The 21,359-nt window shown below is 39.0% G+C and overlaps 1 protein-coding gene across 1 annotated transcript in view; it reads left to right on the top strand.

Annotated features, from left to right (window-relative positions):
• Positions 1–8,292: 8,292 nt before the first annotated feature.
• The window catches only part of Nsun3 (NOP2/Sun RNA methyltransferase 3), a 61,197-nt gene continuing 48,130 nt past the window's right edge, over positions 8,293–21,359 (top strand). The window contains exons 1-2 of the mRNA XM_032900335.1: positions 8,293–8,409; positions 9,280–9,389. Of these exons, the coding sequence (XP_032756226.1) occupies positions 8,398–8,409; positions 9,280–9,389 (122 nt within the window). The 5' untranslated portion in view covers positions 8,293–8,397. The remainder of the gene's footprint in view (positions 8,410–9,279; positions 9,390–21,359) is intronic.

The following is a 21,359-nucleotide window of genomic DNA, read 5'->3' as shown; positions in this document are numbered from 1 at the left end:
CTTTCATTGTGTCCCATAAGTTTGGGTATGTTGTACCTTCATTTTCATTAAATTCTAAAAAGTCTTTAATTTTTTTCTTTATTTCTTCCTTGACCAAGTTATCATTGAGTAGAGCATTGTTCAATTTCCACGTATATGTGGGCGTTCTTCCCTTATTGTTATTGAAGACCAGTTTTAGCCCATGGTGGGATGCATGGGGTTATTTCTATCTTTCTGTATCTGTCGAGGACTGTTTTATGACGGATGATGTGGTCAATTTTGGGGAAAGTACCATGAGGTTGTGAGAAGAAGGTATATCCTTTTGTTTTAGGATAGAATGATATATAAATATCTGTTGCAGAATGCCAGCAGCAAACCTCTGAACTACTAACGGGGACCCCGCTAAGGAATCAGAGAAAGAACTGGAAGAGCTTGAAGGGGCTCCAGACCCCATATGTACAACAATGCCAAATGCAACCAGAGCTTCTAGGGACCAAGCCACTACCCAAAGACTATATGGACTGACCCTGGACTCTGACCCTCATAGGTAGCAAATGAATATCCTAGTAAGATCACCAGTGGAAGGGGAAGCCCTTGGTCCTGCTAAGACTGAACCCCAGTGAACCTGATTGTTGGGGGAGGGCGGTAATGGGGGAGGGTGGAGGGGAACACCCATAAAAAAGAAGGGAGGTGGAGGCATTAGGGAAGTTGGCCTGAAACCGGGAAAGGGAATAACAATTGTAATGTAAATAAGAAATACCCAATTTAATAAAGATGGAGAAAAATAAGAAAATAAAAGAAAGCAAAAAAATTGTGTTCAGAAACAGAATTATCAACAGAGGAATCTTGAATGGCCGAGAAGCTCTTAAAGGAAATGTTCAACCTTCTTAGTCATCAGGGAAATGCAAATCAAAACAACTCCGAGATTACACCTTACACTAATCAGAACAGCTGAGATAAAAATCTCAAGGGCCAGGCAGACAGCACATGCTGGCGAGGATGTCGAGAAAAGGGAACACTCCTCCATTGCAACTAATGCTGATACCCACCAGCTTGCTATCGTCTTTCCAGCCCCATGCCACGTTTTCTTCAAACAGAAAAATTTTAAATGCTTTTTAGTGAAAATTTAGAATTTACTAAAGCTCTCAATAGCCTAGGAAAGTTCACGTATTGAACATTTTATCATGCTAACTGGTCTCTAACTATGAAAATATTTTGGGGTCTTGGAGATTGCTCAGAGTTTCAGAGCATGTACTGTTTTCACAGACCCCTGTGCTCTGTCCTCAGCCTCCGTGCCAGACAGCTCATAACTGGCTGTAACTCCAACTCCAGTGATCGGAAACCCTCTCTGGCTTGAGGCCTCTGCACTGTCGTGTGTGTGTGTGTGTGTGTGTGTGTGTGTGTGTGTGTGTGTGTGTGTGTGTGTGTGCATGCACACACACATAATTAAAAATCTTAAAAAATTATTTTAATTTGATGCTCATTGTCACACATTGATATTTTCTTGGTTCATTCTGATACGTTACCTTAGGAAAGATGTTCAATAAAACACATAAGATTTTACCTTAACCTTACTAGGGACTATAGATTGTACCTGAAAAAAATACAGAATGGAAATTCTTTAAATTAATTAGGATTTAAACTGAGTCAACAAAAAATAATTGAACCACAAAGGGTTCAGAACAGAGGAGATAAATTACAAGTTCTTAGTGTTTTTCAAAAATTATTGGGAAAATAACTGGTTACACTTATTATTAAATTAACTCTCAAGAGTTAAGTAATTTGTTTCAAGCCCTGCAAAGTGACTAAAATTTTAATATTCCACAAAAATTTACAGCTGAAACAGAAAGAGAATTGGCCCAGGTACAATAGAGATCACAAGATGCCTGTGTGGACAGATTAGACCATAAGCATGACTATTTTAACTTCACTCATTCTCCTATTGGAATAATTTTGTGAAGATTTAGAATTGATTTTTTTAGCATAAAAACAGACTAAAAGATTAAAAACCTATATAGAAAAAGTTTCTGAATTATTAAATGCAGACTAAGACTTTGTCAGTTGAGAGGAATTGATCCAACAGATATTGTAGTTCCATATACAAAGGCTCAAATTACAAAATTATGGATGATTGATGATAACTGTTGGGCAGTTTGCAGTAATTACTAAGGAAATATTAACAATAACTAGACTTCAGTTTATAACAAGGACATAGTGGTTTTGCCTCCAGATAGCTAAAAAAAAAATACCAAATCCTTTGAGCTTTAACATTTAACACTGATGAAAATAAATTAGGAATGGCAGGTTATAAATCAGGGATCATAATTAAAGTAGTTCAAAATCTCTATTCTGTTCAAAATCTGAATTATATAAAATTCTTATGATACTAGGTTTTCCTGAAACTCTCAACATAATTACTGATTCTCAGTATGAGAGGGAGTTGTTTTACATATAGAAACTGCTGAATATTTTTCTGTTAACTCAGAATTAACCTTATAATTTATGGAATTGCAACAGACAATTAGAGACAGGAATTACCCATTGTATATAACTCATAATCACTCTGATACTGGATTGCCCAGACCAGTAATACATATGAAGTATATCAATTTTTAATACGAAATGTATCCAAAATACCAAGATTTCATGATTTATTTAAACCTTTACTATTAATACATAATATTATACATATTACATAATATTATACATAATACATAATATTAATAGTAAAGGTTTAAATAAAGGTTCTCAGTAACGTGCAAAAAGCTAAAGAAATTATTATTTAAACCTGTTTTAATTGTTCCTTTTATAATCAAATTCCTTTACCTGCAGGTGGTAATCTTAATTGTGAACAAAGAAATGAGATTTTGCAAATGGATGTATTTAACAGAATTTGGAAAGCTAAAAATATACATTGTACTATAGACACTTATTTAGGTTTTCAATGGGAAATTGCCGTAAGCTCTGAAAGGGCAGATTCTCTAATCACCCATTTATTAGAAATGATAGATATGGGGATACCATTATAAATGAAAACTAATAATGCTCCCACTTATATTTCTAGTATCAAGCTTTTACATGATATAAAACATATTGCAGTTATTCCTCATAATCCTACAGGACAAGCAATTGTGCAAAGATGTCATTAAAAGTGATGCTTTTAAAACAAAAAGGGGGAATTAAATGCCTTCTTACCTTTAAATTTTAAATGCTAATGAAACAAAAACAACAGCTGCTAAAAGGCATTGGATTATAGAAAAAAATTGCTTATTTAAATGATCTTGTATATTACAAGAATGTCTTAAATTAGAATCAAAAGCAGGGAAGGTATTATGATGGCATCAATGTTATGTTTTTGTTTCTACAAGAGAAGAAAATTGTGCATCCCACCAAAACTAATTAAAATTCAACCTGGGCAAGAGAGGAGTCATGGAGGACTTGGCTGCTGACATGAATAGCATGGGAGGTATTTTTAGGAAGGAGAGGTAGCCGTGAGAGAGAGGAGAGAGAGAGGAGAGAGGAGGGAGGAGGAGAGGGAGGGAGGGGAGGGAGGGAGGGAGGAGGAGGGAGGGAGAGAGAGAGAGAGAGAGGAGTTGAGAGGAGATGGCTTGGCTTTGGTTATGTTTTGTAATTGTGAGTGCAGGATTTGTTCAAGGTGTATAATGTTGAGGACTTCAGGACAGTTAATGAATTCATGGGAATCCACTGGAAGTGGATGTGTGGCCGTCATTTGGGCAGAAGAAAAGTGGGAATGTGAGAAGAGAGGAGATTTTTGGGGAACCATTCATCTTGAGGGAACAGGAACCAGAGGGTAAGGAAGAGTCTTAAAAGTGGGGTGGCAGTTCCACAGGCTGTCATGTTGGTGTGATTTGTCTTTGCTGATAATGGGGGGCTCTGTTGATGCCCAGGTTCTGTGGGGTCATCTAATGCTAGGGAAAAAAAATTAAGATTTTTAAGCAGACGGTTGATCCTCCTACATGGGACAGCTTAAGAAATTGGCTGAGGAAGGAGAACAGTAGTTTGTCTGGAAAATCTGTGAACACTCCTTGTTTCTCACCATGATGCCTGTAATAACTGTACTGGTCATACGGACAAATCATACTAAGTGGGATTGTATTGCTAATCCTCCAATTAACGGAGGAGTAAGTTGGGGATACATGGCTATTCTTGTGGTGACCAATAACTCTTCTTGGCTACCTGGTCCTTATGACCATCGTGGATCTTCTCAACCTGCACAGGAGGGTAAGGAAATTGTAAATTATACTGTGAGAATAAAAGGAATTCCTATTTATATGGGAAATGAAATTTATTGCTTAAGTATAACTTCTCAATTTGGCTATCTAGAATTGATCACAGTACTACCCAGAATTCTTACAGAAAACTACATATACTACGAGCATTTAGAGTTGAGGGACAAAAGATTAATGTCATTGGTTCCGTAAATTTACTATCTTGCAAATTGTGGATTACTAACAAGTAATCTGATTGGCTATATTGGCAGCCATGTTAAATAAGAAGTCATTGATTGGAGCCCTTATGAATCCCCTTGATGACTGCGCTCTCAATCAGAATTGAAATGGCAGTGGTCCAATCAAATAAAATGGCGGAAGTTGTCTCTGCTTTTAGAGACTGTATTGAGTGGTTATGTCAGACCCTCTATCACAATTTTGTAATTCTATTCAGACTAATTTGTGGAATTTAGCATGTTATTTTCACCAATTTGAAGCATGGGATGGAAAGTTGGAATTTTAATAACGATAAATCTCATTCGTTCTTTAATTTAGAACAAAATCATACTTTTATGACTTGTATGCCATCACCTTGTTACTGACAGGACCTGTGCAATGGCTCCCTGACGGTTACAGCATCACTGTGCAGACTGCACTGTCTACACCTGTGTCAATGCTAGTACGTCCTTGCATGTTACCTTTGAAAACTTATGTATCCTCAGAGGAAGGCCAGCAATCTGGGTACCAGTGAGGTTGTCAAGACCATGGCAAGACTCACCTGTGAAGGTGCTAATACGGAAGCTTGCTGGAAGAATATTAAGAATTCAGATGGTTGGGCTGATAATTTCTGTGGTCCTGGGAATCATCACATTAACTGCTACTACTGTCGAAGCTGGAGTTGCTATTCACGCAGAAGTTCAAGCTGCTGATTTTGTGAAAGATTGGCATATGCATTCTCATGAACTTTGCACACACACACACACACACACACACACACACATGGAAATAGTTGAGGAAATAACTGAATTGAAACAAGCTCTAATGCTCTTTTGAGATGACTTAGAACTATTGAGTGTGCAAATGAAATTGAAATACGATTGGAATATTACTTATTATATTACGCCTTTAAGATTCAATGAGAGCAAATGTGATAGGGAAAAGGTAAAAATGCATTTGTGAGGTCATCCCAATCCGTCTCAGGCGATTCATGGTTTACAGCAAGAAATTATAGAAATATTTCCAAAGAAGCCGCCTGATTTTCTTTTCTTTTTTTTCTTTCTTTCTTTTTTTTTTTTTTTTTTTGGTTCTTTTTTTTTCGGAGCTGGGGACTGAACCCAGGGCCTTGCACTTCCCTGGCAAGCGCTCTACCACTGAGCTAAATCCCCAACCCCTAGCCGCCTGATTTTCAAAGAAGGTCTTGAAGATGATGTAGCTTCATTTATTCCCATGAATATGTTTTAAAACATTTCTTGCTGTTGTGGTTTTTATAATCTTTTTGTGGTGATAGCTTTACACATGTATGTATGCTGATCTATTTACCCAAAACTGTTACACGACTAGGTAGACCAAAGGCCATATTTACAACTCCATAAACTCCAACATTATTATCCAGAAAGACAGGGGGTGATGTAGTGATGTGTGTAGTAAAGCCTTTGTGTCCGACATTGAGTGAAATGCTTCAGCAGGGCTTTGCTGGGTTTAGACTTATTAGTGGAGGCTGTGAAATTGTTCTGAGACTGTCTGAACCGTGAAGAAATAAATGGTGTCTCCCTGGGAAGTCTGCATAATGTACACATGTGATCTACACACAGTGTATTTTATGTCCCCCTATAAGGGAAGTTTAGGATAACAAAACCAATAAGAATAGAGGTCATATCTACTTATTCAAGTAGTGAATTGTCAGCTTGAATTTCTATGCAATACCTGGGTGCCCCTAAACTACTGAGAGTCTCTCTCACCTGAACTGAAATACTGTGATTGCCTGAACTGTTCACAAGTCTTGATACCAGGTACCTCTATGAGTTTTGTTTGTTTGTTTTTAGTTTGTTTTTGCCATTTGTCCTAAGGAATGAAGAGCTCTCATAACATCAGACAGATTTTAATACCCAGTGGATTTTTACCGTTTTGACAACATAAACAAGAAGAATTTGTGACATGGCTTGTATAAATATGAAACATACATAAAATTGCTAGAATAAGAAATGAACTATAAAGTATTCCAAAACACTTCTTACATAAAATGATTTAATGATAAAAATGCCTAGATTAAGAGATCATACCTAGGGGAAAATTATTAGTCTTTTAATTTACTAGTTAAGACTTTCACACTATCATTGAAAGAAATACACTGAGACTGGGATGTAGTTGTTCTGGTGTACTGTTTGCCTAGCATTCACAAGGCCCTGGATTCAATCCCTGGCAACCCCATAAATTAGACATGAAAGCACACCACAGATAATCCCAGTACCTTTGAGGTGGAGGCAGGGGGATCGATCAGTTTAGGTCATCCTTCACTACATGGTGACTTGCAGGCCAGTCTGAGCTACCTGAGATGCTACCTCAAAACAATATTAACAAAGAAACAATAAAGCAAATTCTTATATTTAGTATAGGTTGTTTCTTATGCCATCAGTAGCTCAAATAAGTTAAAACATCCTAGTATGAGTCTACCTCCTATTTTCTAGGTTTTCCTTCATTGCAAATATAAAATTAGTATATTTACTAGTTGGGGCATTTTATAATGAACATACAAAGTACACAAAATCTCTGAATATAACAGCTAAAGGGTAAATGGATTACGTGTATTCATGTAGACATTTGCATGCTGATTATTGTATTTTATTTTGTACTGAATCAAAATTCTAACATGCTACTTTATAGATTATTGAGGAACTTACAAAAACAAAACAGAACAAACAAAACAAAACCATACTAAGCTTCAAATCACATTAGTGTAGAAGACAGTTTCTTTGCATAGGATTTACAGAGACCAGCACCTACATAAGTATACTATACTGACATTTTGAGCATTGAGTGCCATCTCACCATGAAGATGTTATTATAGGAGACCAAATCATCTCTGAGAAATTTCTGGTTTGTTACCAGGGAACAGGCAAATGATAATGAGTGGTTACTCCTAACAATGTCAACACTGATGCTGGTCGAAGTGGGCTGGGGGCTTGGTGGGTCTTTCCTGATGCTTGGGAGTGTGGTCTTAGTGCTTAAAACAGGCATTATTCAAGTACCGATGTTGTAAGTCAAGTCCAGCCACGTATAAAAAATAAGTCTACTTAAAAAACAAAACTGAAAATGGAAAGCAGAAAAAGGTGACTTATTCAATGTGATCATATAGGGAAGAGGAACAAAGACATCCAGGCCTTTAACCCACTGCCGCCCTTGTCTTGTGTTTGGGGTCCTAATGAGATCTGTGGTCCCTGGGACTAACTGGACATCATCATCGGGTTCAATCTCATTCTGTTAGAAGCTGCTTTGACATTTTAAAACTGTTGGAAATCTCTTTCCAAAAGACAAGTTCCCCTTATGGACGTCCTCCTTGCCTTCCCTCCGCCTGATACTCCAGGGAAAACTCCATTTTTTTGTATTATTTCAGAGGCTGATGCTGATAGACAAGCCATCTCTGGAAATACCTCCATACCTGTCGGGCTGCTAACAAAACATGCTAACGGCCAGCTCTCAGCATATGCCCTGGAGTCTCTGTTGAGAGCTCTAGTCGACATTTCAATGTAACATTTAACGCTTCCCATTTTGAAGGTACATCACCTCCGGCAATTCTAAGGGAAGGGGTGATTTCATCTTTTTACCGCTCTTCTCAACTCGAGGCTCCGTTTTGTAAATTAGCTATGCCTCTGGCTATAAAGCACTGACTAATAATGATTCGGGGCTTTTCTCGAGCCCACGGGCTGAAAGACGCGAAGGGTAACACTGCAAACGCAAGCTCGTTCCTTAGCTGGGGAAAGCACCCTATACGCTGCAAGCGGACAGCTTCCGCTCCGCCTCTCGCGGGATCAGAGTCCCCGGCGAGATTTCGCTAACTACAATCTCGCGAGAACGGAAACAGGAAATGTCAGGCAGCCGTGGCCTCCAAGCAGGACCCGGAAGTGTGGCGTTTCTTTGTGTTCTTCGGCGAACTCTTAAGGAAGAACTGTAGTTTGCGAGCTCAGGCGGGACCATGCTGACTCGGGTGAGGACTTCGGCGGTCGAGCGTCCAGGACTGAAGCCGCCGAGAGACAGGGCGGACTGGGATGGGACCCACACTGCCCAAAGCCCGAAACCATGCTGAGTGTGGTCCTGGTGTTTCTTCTGTCCGTCCGCTTTCACTGCAGGGTCCGGCCCCGGGGCTGGCGCTGAAATGCCGAGGACATTGTTACTGCGAGCTTCTCGGCCCTGGGGGCACCCGAGTGATGAAGGGAGATCCAGAAAGTCAGGGCGATGCTTATTTCCGTAATTAATACTTTTTTACGTTGACGGCAAGGTTGCCGAGGTGATATATATCTATAGTGTTACTTAAAACAAAACTTTTATGACTTCTGAATTCTTAGGATACGTTCACATCTAACCTGTGCCTTACACTTGGGTAATTGCCACTTTGAGAAACACCAGTTTCATAAGTAGGTAGACTGTCGATGAAATAATTTTGTTACAAGTAAAGCATTGCTTCCATGGCAGGAACTGACATTTTAAAAAAACATTTCTTTAAAAGCAGGAAGCCCCACTCCTGATTGCCTATTGGCAGTAGCTTGCTGAGGCTGCAGGAGGGTTAGTTTATGGTATGGCTTTAGGCTATGGCTCCACACACCCCTGTGTATAGTAACAGCACTAATTGGTCCCGAGTGGATTTTTTAAAAGGATGTGAAGTTGGAAGGGGAACTTACAGGGAGTCTGGGCGGAGTTAGAGTGGTGTGGGGGCGTGGTTATCAAAATATGTTGTCTACAAGAATGAAATTCTCAAGGAATAAATTCAGATATAAAAAATTTAAGGGCATGTAAATGTCAAATTTCAATAAACGTGTGATATCACAGTGTGTTGTCAGCAATTTTTTTCTTATCGTAGCTGAAAGCAAAATCAGAGGGGAAGCTTGCAAAACAGCTATGCAGAGTTGTGCTGGATCAGTTTGACAAACAGTATTCGAAAGAACTTGGGGATTGCTGGAGTACAGTAAGGTCAGTATGATTCATCCCTTGATATTTTGTGAGAGAACAGTGGAAGTATGAGGTAAATACCTCCTTGGTGAGAGCGGTCCAGCAAGAGCGTGGTATATATTTTACAGGTAAAGGAATCCCTCTCCTGCTTAAGCTGTAGACATGAGGGACAAATCAAAAACAGAAGACACAGTGAAAGTAAGATTGAATATCTTCTCAATTTTATCTGTAAAATGGGAATGTGCTATATTTTAAAACAACGCTGTAATAAAAACCCTAACTTTGGAGAATTCTAATGTTGTGAAATTCAGAAGATAACAAGTCCTTAAAGTCAGTGTTCTCTCTCTTGGCTAAAAGTCAGGCTTTATTGGGCAATTATGATCACCATTACATCTGTATCTGGAACACATGCATATGGACAGACCAATCTAAAAGCTAAGTGGCCTTCATGATGACTGTGGTTGAAATGGCAGGGAGGGAAGGCAGTTGACGTTAGGTCGGTAGATTGTGGGTTGTCTTTTGACCTCCATGCTTAGCCATACTCTATGCCTGAAATAAATTTAATAATTTTTTTTTTCCGGAGCTGGGGACCGAACCCAGGGCCTTGCGCTTGCTAGGCAAGCGCTCTACCATTGAGCTAAATCCCCAACCCCAAATTCAATAATTTTTAAAGTGACAAATATGACTTGTGTTTCGGTGAGTTTTTGTTTTCGATCAGAATGGTAGTGAAGAGGGTTTTGTATGGGATGCATGATTGTATATATGATACCCTCTAGAATACAAAGACAATATAGTCCTTCTGTCTAGTTTACATAAGTCTGTTCATGGGAGAGGTACAAGGGAGGGGCACCTTAAACATTCCAGAAACATGCATCAATAATAGGGCATTTTATTTATTGCAGTGTGTGGGTGCCAGTGAAAGCCACTGGTGACTTTGGAATTAACTTGGCAAAAGGACCAGATATTCAGGGCTGAGAGAAGGTTGCCAATCTATTTTGCACAGCTGAGATGAAAAAGTGGGATGACTGGATAGTCTGGAACTTAGACAGTAATGTTTCAATTATACCATCTCTTCTGAGATGAACTCAGTAGGTATATCTTTTCATAGAACAACTTAAGCTTATTTTGGAACAAAGATGAAGTCTTAATAAACTCAAGTGGGTCAAAGATGATTTTAGGACATCAAGATATTTAGGAAACAAAGTGAAACGGCAACTGTTATTTCAGCAATGCTACATTTTCTATCAAACCGTGAATAGTGACATATATAATGAATTCATGAGGATTTTAATATGCATTCATATGGAATATCTAAAGAACCACACGCTTTACATTTTTAGGTTTTTATGTTCAAATGATACCTACTTAAGTACTGTGTTTCCAGTTTGTCTTCTGGGGCTGTAGCATAGAGTTAAAGTAATCTGCCTAAATTTATTTAGCTGGTTAGTAAGTAGAGTTGGAAGTTCTGCCCACTCTGAGTCCCGATCTCCACTGCTGACGGTACTATGCCTCATACCTGGGATCTAATTAAGCATACTTGGGTGATTTAAAACAAAAGATTTACAAGAAGTATTTTTGTCTGGTCTTTTCAGTCACTTGGCTATTCATAACCTGTGATGAGTTGATTTTCTACTTCATATACCCAGAAAGGTTTATAAATTACTATATGACCCTGAACAAAATGAGCATTGAACCTTAAAGCCATGTAATTAGCTGTGCCTTCTGCTCTGTCTACCTTTTTGGTAGGATTTCATGGTAATGTTTGCATAAGCATGTACTAAATTTGCCATAGGCAAAATAAAAGCTTTCTCAGAAACACAGACCATGGAAGGTAGCCTAGGGGAAATAGGAACAGAATTACATGTTTGTTTTATAGCTATTTGCAAACCTAATGTTATACTTCATTTAAGTACTTTTACTATCAGCATTCTTCTCCTCCCCCTCTTCTAGAAGGAATTCACATTTCTCAGATTTCTGCAGCAGTGGGGAAGGCTTGGTTTCACGGTTTCTGTAATTGAGCGTTTGCTGCACTTGCTTCCAGCGTGGTCCCTTCAGGGAAGTGTGTGGCAAACCTTGGCGTTTGCATCCATGTGATGTCATGTTACACCATGCAGTTCTTTTCGGACTGAGTGCATTGCTTCTGTTTTCGAGCAGTTACTCTTAGTTCTCCCGTTCAGGATTCCCCTGTGCATGTTATTACTGTCTTGTAAACCCATGCTGCTTTCAGGATTTCCTTGGGTTCTCTCCTGTGGAGGCATCACTGTGAGTCTCGTTTCTTCACTCCATTATATCTTTAGTATCTTTGTAATAAAGAAACTTCATTGGGAAGTAGGTCTGGGGTTTTCTCTTACCTTTTCAGAGGTGATCTCTGAGTCCTTGAAAATGTACTGATAATGCCCTGATAAGAGTCAGATGTTTACCTGGGGATTTGTGCCACACCTGCCAGTCTAACAAGGGAGATGTAGACCACAAATAAGGGAATAACCTGCAGAAGGGTTGGCATCTAATTAAAGGTGACTGGTATGGATGGACAGTCAGTTAAGTCTCTGTGATAGAATCTCCAAAAAGAGCTGGGTACTTAGGTTTTATGAGCGTCCTTGGTTGGCATTATTACCTCACCCTGCTGTTACAGCGCTGTGTTCCCTTCCTTCATGGCATTGTGTCTAGGAGATTCTTCATTTTAAAACCAACACCACCCCTCTGAGCAGCCCTGTGAGGTACAGTCGTTTCCACTCACAGATAGTCAGATGGAGACACAGAAGTCAAATAACTTGTGAATGGGTACATATCGTATATCTGGAGAGGGAAAGCTTGCATATTATTCTTAGTCATTCTGTTATGCTGCGTCTCGTGCTGCCGTGCTTCACTGTGTTACCCTGTCCACCCTAGGCTACCTTCCATGGTCTGCCTTTCTATGAAACCTTCACTATGACGTGTTACACCTGAACCAAGAGTCTTAGAGTGAAGCGGAAGTATCCTCTGTGCCTTTGGTACTTGATGTTCTGCCCCCTCCTTCCGTATGGTAGTTAAAGAGTCGGTACAAATCTCTTAGCACCTTGTAGCATGTAACCTAAATAAGGTATTGAAGATCTCTACCACACTGTCCTGGTCTGTAAAACAAGCAAAATAGTATATATTCCATATAGTTATTTCAGAAGAGAATTTAAATTTCCATAAATACACCAGTGATTCTTAACCTTCCTAATGTTGTTATCTTCTTAATAGAGGTTCTCATGTTGTGATGACCCCTAACCATAAAGTTATTTTTGTTGCTACTTCCTAACTATAGTTTTGCTATTGTTATGGATAGTAAAGTAAATATCTGTGTTTTCCAATGGTCTGAGGTAACCCATGTGAAGCATTGCCAGGAAAAGGTGAGAAGCAGTTATCCCTTTGTTAAAATCTCTGAAGAAAACAGACGAAATGCCTTTGAAACAACCTCAGAATGTTTCCATGAGTCCATTGTTTCTGAGCCAATCCTTAAAATGGTCCAGTGAACACCCTCTAGTGGACAGGGAGGGCATTAGTATAGGGATTGGTTATTTTTGTCAACCCTAGAAATTCAAACTAATAGCTATTGTCAGCTTAGCTTCATCACCTATGAGAAGGTTTGGTAGGGACCAGAATAACAGGAGAAAGAGTGTCACAGAAAAGCTAAAGATTGTATTACCAAATATGTCCAAATACGTAATATTTCAACATTTTCATGTTTTAAGTGCTAGACTTATTAAAATAGTAATTACAGGGTTTAAGATATAACTCAGTGTTAGCATTCATAGTCAGTGTCTATAAGACCCTCGGTTTCGTCATGGATACCAGAAATAGAGTGAGAGGAATAGGGATGGAACCTGTGGCTGATTCCTTTACATTATCCAGAAGCTTCAGCGAATAGTAGTTATTGCTAATGTTATGAACCCCATACAACAGTCAAGCTGACGTAATGACTGCTGCTCGTGTGACATCACTGACTTTCTCAAAGATTAGTCATTCCTGTGTACAAGTTTAGTTTACTGTCTTTTAAAGTCACTTTACATAAAGTTTAAACATAAAAAAGTCATATTGTAAATAGGTAATAGCTTATGGCTCAAGCAGAGTATTTCTTTAGAGAATGAATGAATAAAGCTTAGCAGGAAGACAATAATGACTTGTCATGTTGTAGTAAGAATAAGAAATGTGAGTCACAAACCTTTCATAGGGACAGGCAGTCACAGCACGTCCCAACAGTCTCTGAGCCCTTTCAGAAGAATGCCTACCCAGCTCCCTAAGTGCTCCATCTCAACTGCCTTTCTCTGCTTCTCCTGGAGTCAGAAAGAAGCAAAAAGGCAACAGAACAACATGCACGGTTACACAATGTACCTTTGGGACTTCTAAAAAGCACTTCTTTTCTCTCTTTTAATATGTTTTATATTTAGTTGTTTTTCTTGTATCAGCATTGCTAGCATTTGTGTTTATATACACCATGTGAGTACTTCCTGCCTGAGGATGTCAGAAGAAGGGACATCAGATCCCTGGAACTGTAGTTACAGGTCCTTGTGAGCCACCATGTGGATGCTGGGAACCAAGCCTGGGTCCTCTGTAAGAACAAGAGATGCTCCAGAGCTCTTGAGCCATTTATAAAATATTTCCCTAGAATGTCAAACCCCACAGATGCCTAAGGTATGGGATATCAGTGTCAAGGCTTAGATAGGAATGGAGAATTGACAACTGAGCAGTTCCCAGTGTGCATCTCCACACAGCCAGAGAGCTGCAACCGACAGCTCATTAATGTGCTTGGGTGATGAATCAGTAACAGTTCGGGAGATGCTGGAGACATAACTCAGAAGAACTCAAGGTGGGAAACATGAAAACTGTATTGAATTTAACAAAACATGTTGACTTTTAACTGACTTAAGTGGTAATTCCTGTTTTATAAAAGTCCAACATAGGTATAAAATTGATATTGAAGCCTGAATCATTCTAGGAAAAAGTAATTATGTACGGAAACAAAAGCTTTTTCAATTAAGATATGAGTTTCCTAATGAATCTTACTCTTTAATAAATATCAAAATTCAAGTAAATTTACTAAGATTATTGATAATGGAATCTAGAATTTACCATTTTTACACATACAGATTTAAGAACACAGGGAAAGAAAACATAATAGTTATGTGCAGTGCAGGTATGAGTGTGCATGGCAGGCAATTGTGAATAAGATGGTGAACAAAAATGGTAAAAAGAATGGTTCCCAAGCATAAAAATATATTGAAGAAGTATTAGTACGTGAGTGTTGAGTGGACAATGACAGGTGTGGAGTCACTCCAATACTCACGTTCCTCAGGTGCATTTATTTATATTCGTTTCTGTTGTAGGTACTTTTTTTGGAGACAGGGTCTTGCTGTGTAGCACAGGCTATCTCAGACTTTGAAGTGTTGCATTTAAAGGAGTCATATTCCATATCTGCTCACAGATGCACTTAAAAATTTTTGAAATTAGCATATATTAATTATAATAGGCTATAATATAGCATCGCCATACACATACATAATATATTTTGATCATATTCATACCCTTTGTTACCGTCTCTTGTTCCCCTTTCCACTCCTGATAATAGAATTTTCTTCTCAACTCTGCCCACTTCTACTTTCATGTCCTATATGTATCTGTGTGTTTGTATGTGTGTGTGACCTGTGTGTGACCTAGTCAGTATCATTAAGGGTGACTATTGGAGCATGGGTTACAATTTACAGAAGCTTGGGCAGCTTACCAGTGGCTACAAAAATGAAGAAAGTGTTTATACCCACTAACCATTAGCTGTGTATGAGTCTTATGAGTCCCTTCTCCTTTAATACCAAGGTTCTGACTAGCCTGATCTTGTGCAGATCATGTGCATGTAATAACATTGCTCTGAGTCCAGGAATGCAACAGCCTTATCATGCCGAGAAGTCAGCAATCCACACCTTCTCTCTCTTCAATGTCTTCTTCCCAAACGCTCCTTGAGTCTTGGGAAGAGTGAAGTAAAGAAGTGCCATTTGTAGTGGACACCACCAGTCATTTCTTCTCAGTACTCTGGCTCGTTGTATATGACTTTCGATATTTACGATGACCACCGAAAAGATTCAGCCTCTGACGGAAGATGGTAGCAACACTATTCCGGGTCTAGGTCATTGATTTTGAAGGTGCCAGTCATACTGGCTTCAGATACATTTTTTTTCTCCTGACCTTAGATTATTGTTCTAGTCTTCTTCAGACTACATAGTTGTGAATCTTGGGAGGAGGCTTGGAACCCTGCTGTGTCAGTCTCCTTGAACTTTCTAATCCTACCTGTCCATCCATCAAAGCTGAGTTCTAGAAATAGTGACAGTTCTTGGGCTCTGAAGGAGCAGCACGTTCAGTGTTTTCTTGATGTGTGTGTTTGGTGGTGGTGGGGTTGATGTATGTGTCATGACCCCTGGGTTACAAATTTTTTTAAGATTTATTTATTTTACGTATATGAGTACACTCATTGTCTTCAGACACACCAGAAGAGGGCATTGGATCACATTATAGATGGTTATGAACCACCATGTGGTTGCTGGGAATTGAACTCAGGACCTCTGGAAGAGCAGTCAGTGCTTTTTTTTCTCCATCTTTATTAAATTGGGTATTTCTGATTTACATTACAATTGTTATTCCCTTTCCCGGTTTCCAGGCCAACTTCCCCCTAACCCCTCCCCTCCCCTTCTATATGGGTGTTCCCCTCCCCATCCTCCCCCCATTGACGCCCTCCCCCCAACAATCACGTTCACTGGGGGTTCAGTCTTAGCAGGACCAAGGGCTTCTCCTTCCACTGGTGCTCTTACTAGGATATTCATTGCTACCTATGAGGTTGGAGCCCAGGGTCAGTCCATGTATAGTCTTTGGGTAGTGGCTTAGTCCCTGGAAGCCCTGGTTGGTTGGCATTGTTGTTCATATGGGGTCTCGAGCCCCTTCAAGCTCTTCTAGTTCTTTCTCTGATTCCTTCAATGGGGGTCCTATTCTCAGTTCAGTGGCTTGCTGCTGGCATTCGCCTATGTATTTGCTGTATTCTGGCTGTGTCTCTCAGGAGAGATCTACATCCGGTTCCTGTCAGCCTGCACTTCTTTGCTTCATCCTTCTTATCTAGTTTGGTGGCTGTATATGTATGGGCCACATGTGGGGCAGGCTCTGAATTGGCATTCCTTCAGTCTTTGTTCTAAACATTGCCTCCCTACCCCCCCCCCAAGGGTATTCATGTTCCCCTTTTAAAGGAGGAGTGAAGCATTCACATTTTGATCATCTGTCTTGAGTTTCATGTGTTCTGTACATTTAAGGTAATTAGAGTATTTGGGCTAATATCCACTTATCAATGAGTGCATACCATGTGTGTTATTTCTGTGATTGGGTTACCTCACACAGGATGATATTTTCCAGTTCCATCCATTTGCCTATGAATTTCATAAAGTCATTGTTTTGATAGCTGAATAAGTACTCCATTGTGTGGATGTACCACATTTTCTGCATTCATTCCTCTGTTGAAGGGCATCTGGGTTCTTTCCAGCTTCTGGCTATTATAAATAAGGCTGCTATGAACATAATGGAGGATGTGTCTTTGTTATATGTTGGGGCATCTTTTGGGTATATGCCCAAGAGAGGTATAGCTGGGTCCTCAGATAGTGCAATGTCCAATTTTCTGAGGAACCTCCAGACTGATTTCCAGAATTGTTGTACCAGTCTGCAATCCCACCAACAATGGAGGAGTGTTCCTCTTTCTCTACATCCTTGCCAGCATCTGCTGTCACCTGAGTTTTTGATCTTAGCCATTCTCAGTGGTGTGAGGTGGAATCTCAGGATTGGTTTGATTTTCATTTCCCTTATGACTACAGATGTTGAACATTTCTTTAGGTGTTTCCCAGCCATTTGGCATTCATCAGCTGTGAATTCTTTGTTTAGCTCTGAACTCCATTTTTTAATAGGGTTATTTGTCTCCCTGCGGTCTAACTTCATGAGTTCTTTGTATATTTTGGATATGAGCCCTCTATCAGTTGTAGGATTGGTAAAGATCTTTTCCCAATCTGTTGGTTGCCGTTTTGTCCTAACCACAGTGTCGTTTGCCTTACAGAAGCTTTGTAGTTTTATGAGATCCCATTTGTCAATTCTTGATCTTAGAGCATAAGCCATTGGTGTTTTCTCCAGTGCCCATGTGTTCGAGATTCTTCCCCACTTTTTCTTCTATTAGTTTGAGTGTATCTGGTTTGATGTGTAGGTCCTTGATCCACTGGGACTTAATCTTTGTACAGGGTGATAAGAATGGATTGATCTGCATTCTTCTACATGTTGACCTCCAGTTGAACCAGCACAATTTTTCCATTGGATGGTTTTGGCTTCTTTGTCAAAAATCAAGTGACCATAGCTGTGTGGGTTCATTTCTGGGTCTTTAATTCTATTCCACGGGTCTATCTGTCTGTCTCTGTACCAATACCATGCAGTTTTTATCACTATTGTTCTGTAATACTGCTTGAGTTCAGGGATAGTGATTCCCCTGGAAGTCCTTTTATTGTTGTGGATAGTTTTAGCTATCCTGGGTTTTTTTGTTATTCCAGATGAATTTGCAAATTGTTCTGTCTAACTCTCTGAAGAATTGGGTTGGAATTTCGATGGGGATTGCATTGAATCTGTAGATCGCTTTTGGTAAAATGGCCATTTTTACTATATTAATCCTGCCAATCCATGAGCATGGGAGATTTTTCAATCTTCTGAGATCTTCTTCAATTTCTATCTTCAGAGGCTTGAAATTCTTTTCAGACAGATCTTTCACTTGCTTGGTTAAAGTCACACCGGGTATTTTATATTATTTGGTACTATTATGAAGTGTATCGTTTCCCTAATTTCTTTCTTGACTTGTTTCTCTTTTGTGTAGAGGAAGGCTAGTGATTTATTTGAGTTAATCTTTTACCCAGTCACTTTGTTGAAGGTGTTTATCAGGTTAAGTAGTTCTCTGGTGGAACTTTTGGGATCGCTTAAATATACTATCATATCATCTGCAAATAGTGATATTTTGACTTCTTCCTTTCCAATCTGTATCCCTTTGATCTCCTTTTGTTGTCTGATTGCTCTGGCTAGATCTTCAAGAACTATATTGAATAAGTAGGGAGAGAGTGGGCAGCCTTGTCTAGTCCCTGATTTTAGTGGGATTGCTTCAAGTTTCTCTCCATTTAGTTTAATATTAGCTACTGGTTTGCTGTATATGACTTTTACTATGTTTAGGTATGGGCCTTGAATTCCTGTTCTTTCCAGGACTTTTATCATGAAGGGGTGTTGAATTTTTGTCAAATGCTTTCTCAGCATCTAATGAAATGATCATGTGATTTTTATCTTTCAGTTTGTTTATATAGTGGATTACGTTGATGGTTTTCCTTATCTTAACCCATCTCTGCATCCCTGGAATGAAGCATAGTTGATCATGATGGATGATTGTTTTGATGTTCTCTTGGATTAGGTTTGCAAGAATTTTATTGAGTATTTTTGCGTCGATATTCATAAGGGAAATTGGTCTGAAATTCTCTCTCTTTATTGGGTCTTTGTGTGGTTTAGGTGTAAGAATAATTGTGGCTTCATAGAAGGAATTCGGTAGTGCTCCATCTGTTTCAATTTTATGGAATAGTTTGGATAGTATTGGTATGAGGCCTTCTATGAAGGTCTGATAGAATTCTGCACTGAACCCATCTGGACCTGGGCTCTTTTTGGTTGGGAGACCTTTAATGACTGTTTCTATTTCTTTAGGAGTTATGGGGTTGTTTAAATGGTTTATCTGTTCCTGATTTAACTTCAGTACCTGGTATCTGTCTAGGAAATTGTTCATTTCCTGCAGATTTTCAAGTTTTGTTGAATATAGCCTTTTGTAGTAGGATCTGATGATTTTTTGAGTTTCCTCTGATTCTGTTGTTATGTCTCCCTTTTCATTTCTGATTTTTTAAATTTGGATACACTCTCTGTGTCCTCTCGTTAGTCTGTCTAAGCGTTTATCTATCTTGTTGATTTTCTCAAAGAACCAGCTTTTGGTTCTGTTGATTCTTTGTATAGTCCTTTTTGTTTCTATTTGGTTGATTTCAGCTCTGAGTTTGATTATTTCCTGCCTTCTACTCTTCCTGGGTGTATTTGCTTCTTTTTGTTCTAGAGCTTTTAGGTGTGCTGTCAAGCTGGTGACATATGCTCTCTCCTGTTTCTTTCTGCAGGCACTCAGCGCTATGAGTTTTCCTCTTAGCACAGCTTTCATTGTGTCCCATAAGTTTGGGTATGTTGTACCTTCATTTTCATTAAATTCTAAGAAGCCTTTGATTTCTTTCTTATTTCTTCCTTAATCAGGTTATCATTGAGTAGAGCATTGTTCAACTTCCACATATATGTGGGCCTTCTTTCCTTATTGTTATTGAAGACCAGCTTTAGGCTGGTGGTCTGATAGGACGTATGGGATTATTTCTGTCTTTCTGTATCTGTTGGGGCCTGTTTTATGACCGATTATATGGTCAATTTTGGAGAAAGTACTATGAGGTGGTGAGAAGAAGGTATATCCTCTTGGTTTAGGATAGAGTGTTCCATAAATATCTGTTAAGACCATTTGGTTCATGACTACTGTTCGTCTGTCTATGTCTCTGTTTAATTTCTGTTTCCATGACCTGTCCATTGATGAGAGTGGGGTGTTGAAATCTCCTACTATTATTGGTGTGAGGTGCAATGTGTGCTTTGAGCTTTAGTAAGGTTTCTTTTATGTATGTAGGTGCCCTTGTATTTGGGGCATAGATATTTAGGATTGAGAGTTCATCTCGGTGGATTTTTTCTTTGATGAATATGAAGTGACCTTCCTCATCTTTTTTGATTACTTTTGGTTGAAAATCGTTTTTATTCGATATTAGAATGGCTACTCAAGCTTGCTTCTTTAGATCATTTTCTTGGAAAGTTGTTTTCCAAGCTTTTAGTCTGAGGTAGTATCTGTCTTTGTCTCTGAGGTGTGTTTCCTGCAGGCAGCAAAATGCTGGGTCCTCATTGCATATCCAGTTTGATTATCTGTGTCTTTTTATTGGGGGAATTGAGTTCATTGATGTTGAGAGATATTAAGGAATAGTGATTGTTGCTTCCTGTTATCTTCGTATTTAGAGGTGAGATTATGTTCATGTGCTTGTCTTCTCTTTGTTTTGTTGCAAAATGATTAGTTTCTTGTTCTTCCTAGAGTGTAGCTTGCCTCCTTGTGTTGGGCTTTACCATTTATTATCCATCATAGGGCTGTATTTGTAGAAAGATATTGTATATATTTGGTTTTGTGGAATATTTTGGTTTGTCCATGTTAATTGAGAGTTTTGGTGGATACAGTAATCTGGGCTGGCATTTGTGTTCTCTTAGGTTCTGTATGACATCTGTCCAGGAACTTCTGGCTTTCATAGTCTCGGTGAGAAGTCTGGTTTAATTCTGATAGGTATGCCTTTATATGTTACTTGATCTTTTTCCCTTACTGCTTTTAATATTCTTTCTTTATTTTGTGCGTTTGGTGTTTTGACTATTTGTGAAAGGAGGAGTTTGTTTTCTGGTCCCATCTATTTGGAGTTTTGTAGGCTTCTTGTATGCTTATGGGCATCTCTTTCTTTAGGTTAGGGAAGTTTTCTTCTATGATTTTGTTGAAGATATTTACTGGTCCTTTGAGTTGGGAGTCTTCACTCTCTTCTATACCTATTATCCTTAGGTTTGATCTCCTCATTGTGTCCTGGATTTCCTCTGTATGTTTTGGGCCAGTAGTGTTTTTTGTTTTACGTTATCTTTGACAGTTGTGTTGATGATTTCTATGGAATCTTCTGCTCCTGAGATTCTCTCTTCTATATCTTGTATTCTGTTGGTGATGCTTGTATGTACAGTTCCTTGTCTCTTCCTTTGGTTTTCTATATCCAGGGTTGTCTCCCTTTGTGCTTTCTTTATTACTTCTATTTCCATTTTTAATTCCTTCACCTGTTTGATTGTGTTTTCCTGGAA

This window comes from Rattus rattus, chromosome 4 (genome assembly GCF_011064425.1).
Source record: "Rattus rattus isolate New Zealand chromosome 4, Rrattus_CSIRO_v1, whole genome shotgun sequence".
Classification (NCBI taxonomy): Eukaryota; Metazoa; Chordata; class Mammalia; order Rodentia; family Muridae; genus Rattus; species Rattus rattus.
This window is presented reverse-complemented; position numbering and strand designations above follow the sequence as displayed.